Source organism: Ursus arctos, unplaced genomic scaffold (assembly GCF_023065955.2).
Source record: "Ursus arctos isolate Adak ecotype North America unplaced genomic scaffold, UrsArc2.0 scaffold_6, whole genome shotgun sequence".
Classification (NCBI taxonomy): Eukaryota; Metazoa; Chordata; class Mammalia; order Carnivora; family Ursidae; genus Ursus; species Ursus arctos.
The window spans coordinates 59673097-59683597 of record NW_026623078.1 but is presented as its reverse complement, the minus strand read 5'-3'; the positions used below and the strand labels follow the sequence as shown (position 1 = coordinate 59683597).

At 44.3% G+C, this 10501-nt stretch overlaps 1 protein-coding gene across 1 annotated transcript; it reads left to right on the top strand.

The window, feature by feature from the left end:
• Positions 1-4521: 4521 nt before the first annotated feature.
• On the top strand, positions 4522-10250 carry KCNV1 (potassium voltage-gated channel modifier subfamily V member 1). The gene is made up of 3 exons (XM_026495548.2): positions 4522-4988; positions 5914-6443; positions 9739-10250. The coding sequence occupies exons 1-3, from the start codon at positions 4522-4524 to the stop codon at positions 10248-10250; spliced, it is 1509 nt and encodes a 502-aa protein (XP_026351333.1).
• Positions 10251-10501: the final 251 nt, after the last annotated feature.

Here is a 10501-nt window from a genome sequence, read left to right as displayed (position 1 = left end):
AAATGAAAAGGTAGAGTTTACTCAAGTTTAATTCTATAAAGCTCTTTATCAAAAGTATTCATTTGTTATATCTCCCCTACCTAATTATTAAAAATAAATCTAAAGTTGTAGTATTTTGGATATAAATTAATAATGAATGCACATTTTTCTAAATATTTTTTCAATGACTTACGATCATATATGTATAATCATTTAAAAAAATTCTTATAAAAGATGAGACAATGATTTCACAGAACATCATAATACATTATTTAAGTATATTACAGAAAAACAAATACAATATTAATATAAATACATTCTCATTATTTTTTCAAAAACCTAGATGAATGTTCCAGAGTTTTAATAGAATTCCTAATATGCTTCAAATGACTTTTAACTTTTATTTTCTTAACTATTATCAATAATCAGTTCTTTTTTTCTTTCTTTCTTTTTTTTTTTTTTTTTTTTGGTAATCTCTACCCCCAACATGGGGCTTGAACTCACCACCCTGAGATCAAGAGCCACATGCTCTCCCAGCTGAACCAGCCAGGGGCCCCTAATTGTTACCAATAATCAGACATTTAAAGTATGCTGTGGTTTTTTTTTTTTTCCTTTTAACCCAATTTTTTAAAATGACTGTTAAGAGTGCATGTTTTTCATTAATAAATTTAGAAATATTCACAAAAATTGGAAGAATTAAAGGGGTGCCTGTGTGGCTCAGTTGTTCAGCGTCTGGCTTCAGCTCAGGTCATGATCTCAGCGTTGTGGGATCGAGCCCCACATCAGGCTCCCTGCTCAGTGGGAAACCTGCTTCTCCCTCTCCCACCCACTCCCCCTGCTTGTGTTCCCTCTCTTGCTGCCTCTCTCTCTGTCAAATAAATAAACAAAATCTTTAAAAAAAAAAGTTGGAAGAATTAAAAACTAGTTGTACATGGAGATTTAATATGCAAATCGATGTTTGGAAGATTTGATAAAGCCAAACACTGGAGAGCATTTCCTAACAAGACTGTTAATGGAAAATCACCTGATATAACACCTGATGACTGGAGAGAATATAGCCAAAGCCATTCGAATGTTGAGTTTTCACATCTCAGTACTGTGCTGCCTCCTACGTGACAATCACATTCCTCCCATGCTTTGTAGGAATGAAATTGAAAGCAAGACCTCACCACCCCCAAGTACTTATCAGCAATTCTCCTTTAACTTCTTGACATATTTTAGGGCATACCTCAGGTCAAGATCAGAGACCAGGAAGGAGATCCTTTGAATGGCCTTATTTCCGCTCTTATTTATCGTTTCCTTTTCATTGGGCTCTCTGACTCAAACGTGGGTAATCAATGGAGAACGAGAAATGATAGATTAAAGGGAAAATGACACGGAGGAAGGCAGAAATTTTTATTACCCAAGAGACTCTATATTTTTAAATGGGTCATTTGTGTTTATATACTCCCAGTTAACTAGTCATCATCTCTCTAGTTATGATTATTTTATTTAGCGGAAATTGTTTCAATCACAGTTGAAGCCCAATTGAAAATTTTAGGCTTTTAGTAGTTGAGATAAAATCTGGAGTCAGAAAGACCCCAGTTTTGATCCCTTCATATAGTCCTTCACATATTCACTATAAAACTGGAAAAGTTCCTTAGTGCCTGTGAGCCTCTGAGCTGAGATCTGTAACTTAGGAAGACCATACTTCATGGGATCCTTGTAAGAATTCAGATGCTTAGCTTGGGCTTTACACTTCAAAGGTGGTTACTGTTATAATTCCTTCTACCAGATGCCACTAACTACAACTGAAGTCTAGGGTCCTGGTGTGGCAGTGCCGGAGACCTACAAGCCTCAGTCACCACTTGTTAACTAACCCCTGGTTACCTGTCCAAGATCTTCCTTCTCATTGAAAGCTGTCATTCTCCTCCGAAAGCTTTCTTCCTTCCTCACCACAATCTGTAAAGCAAGGGTAGACCTTTAACGTTCATCATTTGACGAAAGTTATTTACACGAGGGTATGAATAAGGCTCAGTGGAACTGTGGACTTCTGCCTTTCTCAATGCCCAGATAAGCTACAACAGAGACGCTGGGGGAGTTTTACTTCCTCTGTAAGAGAAGCTCTGCTACCTTAAATAAATTAACACAGAACCTAAACGTAATGATGAAGTATTTACCAGGATAATTTTAACTCCTCCATATTTTCTGTATGGAAGAGTTCTTCCTAGAGGCAAAAGTTATCCAAATGGATAGCTGTCAAAAGAACCATAACCTATAAATACTACAGTGTTGTTTTAAAATTTTCTCTAAAGTTGCTCTTTATTCACATAGGAAAAACTTTAGTTCCACAAGGACAAGGATCTTCTCTGCTTTTCTTCGTGGATCTATCTGAAACACCTAGAATAGTGTCTGGTGCATAGTGGATGCTCAGTAAACATTTGTTGAAAGATCAGGAAAAACCACGAAACTCCTGCCCTCCTTTAGAAATTTGCAAAAATAAATTAAAAAGTAAATAAAAGCAAACACACTGATTTATTTGAAAGTCACACAAAAAGGGGACGGCCCAAGCATTGTGTTTAAGAGGGCAGCCTCTGACAATTAGTCCTGAGTTTGAATTTGGATTGTACAACCCTAACTAAATCACTTAACTTCTCTGTTTTCCTCAATTTCCTCCTTCTGTAAAATGGGTATGCCAGAACCGAACAGCCACGTTTTGAGTCAATTTATGAAAAAGTTTTTCCCACTGTACCAAGCTCCCTGCTCATCTCTTTATATATACTTTTTAAAACTACTTACAAGGAAAAAAAGATGTGTGCTTCACCCTGTTTTGCAAAGATTGAAAAATTGAAAAATTCAGTATTCTCAGATACTTGCTGGAAATATTGAGAAAACCTTGAACCATGCCACACAAAGCAGTTACTATAACTACCTTAACCCTGAGTTTAGCAGACTTATGGAAAATTTTGTTCTTGAGCCTTTGTGAGCACACAGCTCAGGGAAACGGGAATCCGAACAGGATCCTTGAGGTGTCTTCAGGATGAACAGAATATTCAGAGTCACGGAGTGCTTCTCTTCCTCCTCCGGTCTCACCTCCCTCGGCTCGCAGCATTCCCCACAGCTGGTGCTGGAACCGCGAATGGCTCGCTAGCGCGGGCGGGGGCGGCCGAGGGGCCGGAGCCGGAGGCGGGAGAGATGAGGCGAGGCTAGGCGACGGGCGCCAGCGCCGAGCTCAGCCTCCAGCACAGTCTTCCTCCTGGACCTGTCAAGTCAGACCTCACGTGTACACCGGGAGATCTAACCAAGGCAACCGAACCAGCCACGGCCTCTGAGCGCTGCGCAGATGTGCCGGGAGCGGAAGGTGAGTCACCCTGCCCTCCTCCCCACCCCCGCCCCGTGTCCAACAGGTTGGCTGGGGCGCGACTCCAAGGGGCCCAGTGGCCACACCTCTAGTCTCACCTGGGCACGGCGCTCGGCTGCTCCCTTTACCGAGTCGTCGTTACTATTTAAACTCCTGCCCCAGCCCACGCCTGTTCTATTCCTTGTCTTTTTGCCTTCCCTTCTCCTAAAATGAGAGCTCCGCTGTATGCCGAGGAACGAGCCTAGAACGCCTGCTTTCCGGGAAACTTGTACCGGTAGAAATGGCTAAGCCGAAGGGTGCAAAGTGCCTGGATACGCGGCGGGAACTGGCAATGGTCGTGACCCCTAGTTCTTAGTGATTCACTGGGACTTCAGTTAAAAGTCATTACCAATTATCCTTATTTCTCAACCAGGAGGTCAAAACCAGAGGGAGGGAGAAGAAAATAGAGCGTGAGTGACAATCAGACTTGAATGAGAATGAATGGGAGCAGATGATGCGGCCCCCTCGCCCTGGGCACCCTCCGCCACGTGCTCACGCCCCCAGCGACCACTCCCGGGGAGGTCTCTGAAGCCGCCGCAGGAAAAGACGGAGGAATACAAAGCCTCGAGTTGGAAACTCAGACCCGGCTACCACTTCCCCTGCTTTCTGAACTTTTCCTCTTAGTCTCCTGGGCTGGAGTGAGTCTTACTGACCATTCCCCTTGCCTCGGTTCGTTCCCCCCAAGAGTCATCTTGTTCCTCCTCCCCCACTCTAGAGCTCCCACCTCTCCCTCCCCGCCTGCTCCACGCCCCAGGTAGCGAAGCATTCAAGCCGTACACCTCTCGGGCTGAGAATCTCCAGCACAAACTTATTGGGGGGGGGGGGGCGTAAGTCCGGGAAGGGCCTCGGCGCCTAGCAGTGTGCCCCGGGGCTGTCCCCGCTTAGACGGCGTCTAAGCATTTCCCCCGCGCGACCCCTCCTCTCGCCTCAGCCTCGGCGCCCCGGCACTGGTGCGCTGCTCTCGCGCACTCGCCGCGCCCTAGCGGCCACAGGCGGAACGAGCACAGGGGGTGGAGAGTGGAGGGGTGCGCGGGCGGGAGGCACCCCCCTCGGGAGTCAGGGAAATCCCGGCCGCCACCAGGGGCCGTGCCACCACCCTCGCCGGACCGAGGCTTCCGGCGCGCCTCCCAACTTTGTGGCGCCCTCCGAGAACGGCGGCGGGGATGGAGCTGCCTCCCCGAAGGCGGGCGCCGCCGGACTCGCCGCTGGACAGCTGCTCCCTGACCTCGCTGGAGTCCAGCGTTTTCTGCAGCGAGGGTGAAGGGGAGCCCCTGGCGCTCGGGGACTGCTTCACGGTCAACGTGGGCGGCAGCCGCTTCGTGCTCTCGCAGCAGGCGCTGTCCTGCTTCCCGCACACGCGCCTTGGCAAGCTGGCCGTGGTGGTGGCCTCGTGCCGCCGCCCCGGGGCCCTGACCGCCGTCCCCAGCCCCCTGGAGTTCTGCGATGATGCCAACCCCGTGGACAACGAGTACTTCTTCGACCGCAGCTCGCAAGCATTCCGCTACGTCTTGCACTACTACCGCACCGGCCGCCTGCACGTCATGGAGCAGCTGTGCGCGCTCTCCTTCCTCCAGGAGATCCAGTACTGGGGCATCGACGAGCTCAGCATCGACTCCTGCTGCAGGGACAGGTACCCGAGAGGCGCGCGGTGGCTGGGCGGGGAGGCGGGTGCAGTGGAGAGAGGGCAGCAGAGGTAAGATAGGAGCTTCACACAAGCCTCGCTGAATCCAGGCCTCAGAATACCTGAGGCCATTTCTGAGCTGTGAGGTGGGGTGGCGGTGAGGTCTGGACAGCGTCAGAGCCAGCTTTGTATTGGAACCTTCTGAACCTCTTCCTTTTTTGAATGAATGTGTGCCAACTCGTTTTTAAGGCAAAGGAGGTCAGGCCTGAAATAAATATTTGATGATTGAATAAATGAGTCAGAAAAGCTATAATCCAAAGGTGCATGTATAGAGATGGAGGTTTCAGTAGGAAGCATTATCATTTATCAGACCTAGAACACTAACTTTTTTATTTTTATTTTTTTATTCTTTTTTGGCATTTTTTTAATGTTCAATTAGCCAACGTATAGTACATCATTAGTTTTTGAAGAACACTAACTTTAAACTTGGATGGAGAACTGCTTTAAATACAGGAGATAGAAAATTGGTTCCTTGACCGTGAATATTTGTGGCACTTTGATGATGACTTTGCTATTATCTTGTTATTAGTACTATTTCTTCACGAAGACCTTTCCATTACATGCACACAAGAGTTCCATATGGCAAACTTCTGTTCCTGTTACAAGAAAAATGGGTAATAAAATGCATTAAAGTAGATTTGCTATGTATAAATCCTTTTGCATAACCTTCTACCAAGAAAGGGTCATTTTAAAAATAATCCTAAATGAGAAGTTCTGAGTACTGTAGGCAGGAGACAGCCTGGGTAAAATATGAATGGACATTTTCTGCGTTTTACTGACCTAAAAAGCATGACCTCACTGCTAAGTTTAATTTTCTTTTGATGTCTTTATTTTTAAAAAGTTAGACTAATCACCAAGTTGTTTTCTCTAAAAGATACTTCAGAAGAAAGGAGCTGAGTGAAACGTTAGACTTTAAGAAGGACACAGAAGACCAGGAAAGTCAACATGAGAGTGAACAAGACTTCTCCCAAGGACCTTGTCCCACTGTCCGTCAGAAGCTCTGGAACATCCTGGAGAAACCTGGATCTTCCACAGCTGCTCGAATCTTTGGGGTCATCTCCATCATCTTTGTGGTGGTGTCCATCGTCAACATGGCCCTGATGTCAGCTGAATTAAGCTGGCTGGACCTGCAGCTGCTGGAAATCCTGGAGTATGTGTGTATTAGCTGGTTCACCGGGGAGTTTGTCCTGCGCTTCCTGTGCGTGCGGGACAGGTGCCGCTTCCTGAGAAAGGTGCCAAACATCATAGACCTTCTTGCCATCTTGCCCTTCTACATCACTCTTCTGGTAGAGAGCCTGAGTGGGAGCCAGACGACACAGGAGCTGGAAAATGTGGGGCGTATTGTGCAGGTTTTGAGGCTGCTCAGGGCTCTACGCATGCTAAAGCTGGGCAGACATTCCACAGGTATTCGAATCTCAGTGATGCTTTTTAATTTGCCATTGTTCGTAAACATTAGTGCTTGACCACAGTCCAAGAGAAGTGACTGTGAACTGATACTCAGAATCACCAACTCACATCCTTTACCCAACCAGGATCTCCAAAAATGTACTGGGAAGCCAAAAGTTGTTATCACAGGTATAGAGGAGAAGATGCCTCTCACACTCCTTCTCTTCATTAAGACATGTGGAAAACTGTTTGACCACTTGTTAACCTCAGTTTATTTTAACCCAGTGCTCAGAAGTTGTACAAAAATTAAAGACACTCTGCCTCTAGAAGGTTCTAGATAAAATATGCATAGACAGCACATAAAAAGATATGCATAAATTATTCGTGATAGGGACATAAGCCAGTTTCTCTTCTGTGTCCAAGGAAGGGCTTACCATATACGTTCCTGGGCAAAAAAGAAAGTCAGCCTTACAGGGCTTTCTTCAGCCATGCAGAAAGTGGGATAACCAGGAACTGGTGGCCATCCCATAATTTTTGAAGAAACAATGGAAATATTTGCTTTGGAAGAAAGCTGAAGACATGGTTTACATGCTTTATCTAGTATCTGAGAATTTTCTTGTCCCTAAACTGGGATGCATGAGAGAGATGGCAACAGGAATTCCTTCAAATCTAATGAAAACCTAACGAACACTCTCCCTAGAAGAATCCCCACACAACACTCAATTGTGCGTGAAAGTTATAGTCAGCGTCAGGGGAAGTCACACAAATCCATTGAAGATGACCCTTGTGGTCCTGAGGCAGTAATTCTCAGTGGCTGGTCCTGCGGCTGTTGGATGCTCTGGAGTTACCTTAGGTTAGATTTTAATGAAAATCAGAACCCCTTGAAAAGCTCGTTAAAAGGCAAATTCTGAGCCCCAATCCATGAAGAGACAGATTTTAGTATTTGGGGGTGGATCAAGGAGCATGCATTTTAACAAGTTCATGAGGGATATTGGTGGACTACACCTTAAAAAACACTGGAGTAAGATGCCATGTTAATATGGTACATTTTAATGCAATACACAAAAATACAAATAATTTAGCTAGAAAGTCCTATTACCACCTTATTTCACTAGATGTGTGCCTGACTGGTCACCTAAAAGAAGTTGCTGGTCGTTGTTTCTTCCTATTAATACAGGAAGAAATTAACTTCATATATGTTTTTTTTCTCCACATGTCTGAGGTAATTAGGACTTCTCCTAACATAATTTTGGTAGTGTATTTTCCTAGCTAGTCTCACATAGCAGGGATTTGATAATGGGGTTTCCAACAACTTTTAGAAGTACCACTCTTTGTTTTCTGACACACATAATAGGATGCTTTCTTCTAGTATTTATAAACTCCTCACAAGATTCGATTTAAAAACACCCAGTAAAGACTACATTTTTTCCCAAAAGAAAAGAAAAAGAAAATAATAGTAATTTCCAACGTGTCACCTCTTCAAAGGTTTTTTTTTCCCCCAGTTCCAAAGCAGTACAAAGTATTAATAAAGCCTTAATTTATTGAGAGGATATGAACGCTTACATAAATATTTGACGATTTTATGTTAAGCATTACATTTAGCAATATATAGACATAGATGACATAGTTCCCCATGTATTGAGTATAAATATAAGTTGAGAAGTATTCTAGAATAACAGGAGGACCGTGGTGGGCCAGAGAGCCAAAGTTTAAATCCTGGCTCTGTAGCTTTGTACGAAATATGCCACCTCTCTGTGCCTCAGTCTCCTCATCTGTAAAATGGCATAATAATTACATCACTCTCATATTATTTTTTTAATATTATCTGAGTTAATAGATGCAGCGTACAGAAATTCAGACCACTTTGTGTTTCTTTACAAAATTACTTAGACCATTTCATCTTGAAATGAAAACAGTCTCCTGAACACTGTGCTTTTTCTCATCTGCTGTCAATGTATTTCAGAAATACAATTCAATACAGACACATCAAGGTCAGTTTTCTAAAAGATATTCTAAAGACATTCTAAAAAAATCTTCTTTTGAAGTTAAATGTCAAAATTAATATTCCTGAATCTTTACAAATAGCTGGTAAATAAGACTATCTTAAGGTTTTAAGAACAAAATTTAAAAATAATGAGAGCACAAATGGCATTTTAATGCAATTTCAAATAGTCTCTAGTGAATAAAAATTAAAATGCTTCTAGGAGGTATTGCTTTGACTTCGGAGACAGCATCATCATGACTTCAGGCTGATAGGACTTCAAACTGTGGGTACACCTGTAGCAGTGTTTGTGAACTTCGGTGTCAGGGGAGACGCCTTATTCGAACTGTAGTCCCCTTATGGGCTCATCTGACTCTCCTTAAGGGTGAGTCTCTCTGGAGACGGGATTGGACTTGGGTTGTCTCCCAGGGGTTTAGTGAATCCTCAGAATAGCAGTAGGGAATGCACCAATGCCTCATAGTGAGTGAATTTTCTAGTAGCTTCAGTCCCCCCTACCTTTTGGCAGTGAAGGAATAATCTATTTGGGTCTATCTCCTTACAAGAAAGCAGAAATTCTGTGTACTCAAGGAAAATATTTCCCTGCAGCTTTGGTGCTATGGGTACAAATTTCAGTGGGTGTCCCGGGAGTTCAGGAATCCCTCCTGATAAACCTTTAAGAATGCCCTGTGAATGCACATAGGATGTTCTCACGTCAGTGCGGTCCCTGATGCCTCACTTGCTCCTGCCGCTTCACTTCGTTCTCACAGTGGACACCCTTTACTGCTTCTGGCTTTCAGATAACAGAGTCCTGATTATGTTCAACTTCGTTGGGGGGGTGAGTAAAGCAGACACATACAATGTCAGGAGACAGCATAAAACTGACTTTAGAACAGTGTCCAAAGTGATGCATGGAGACACAGGGGGGCCAGGTGAGCCCTGCACTTGGCATGCTGCCGAGGCCTCCCATTTTACAGACTAAGATATAATTCCTGTCATCGTCCCCTGCCTGCCTTGTAGTCTCATCTGTCACTTTTTTTTTTTTTGTAAATAGTAGGTGTTTAGTAAATACACAAGTGAATGAATGAATCTAACTAGATTTCTTTCTATCCTTTTCGATCTGGCCCCGCCAACTAGACTATGAGCTTTCTGAAGAAAAAGATTATGATTTATCATCTCTGTACCCCCAGAACCCTGCCCAATGCTGGAGACATGTTAGATGTGAAATGCATGTGTGTGGGCAGAGACCCGGGCAGGAGAGGGGAAGAGAGGGAAGGGGAAGGTGGCGAGGGGAGGAAGGGGTGCCAGTGACTGACGACAGTTCTTCTATTCCAGGATTACGCTCACTCGGGATGACAATCACCCAGTGTTATGAAGAAGTCGGCCTACTGCTCCTATTTCTGTCTGTGGGAATTTCTATATTTTCAACTGTGGAATATTTTGCTGAGCAAAGCATTCCTGACACAACCTTCACAAGTGTCCCTTGTGCATGGTGGTGGGCCACAACATCCATGACTACCGTGGGATACGGGGACATTAGACCGGACACCACCACAGGCAAAATCGTGGCCTTCATGTGTATATTATCGGGAATCCTCGTCTTGGCCTTGCCTATTGCTATTATTAACGACCGCTTCTCCGCTTGTTACTTCACCTTAAAGCTCAAGGAAGCAGCCGTTAGACAGCGGGAAGCTCTGAAGAAGCTCACCAAGAATATAGCCACCGACTCATATATCAGTGTTAACCTGAGGGATGTCTATGCCCGGAGCATCATGGAGATGCTTCGGCTAAAAGGCAGAGAAAGGGCAAGTACTAGGAGCAGTGGGGGAGACGACTTCTGGTTTTGAATTCACTTTCAGTTTATGTACAAAAGCTTGGGTACAACTAAGTCAACTGATAAAGCCTTGATATGGATGTCTGTATACTGTCGAAGGGTCTCTTCTGAGTACTACCCATGTTAGTTTTTACTCATATATTGCTTGGTCTGCTAGAATAGTTCACATCCCCCAAACCAAGTGCACACTGAGTCTCAAAACTAGTCACTTCACACAACCCAATACAAGTAGGCCAGATGTCGAATTGTCAAGTATAAAATAAT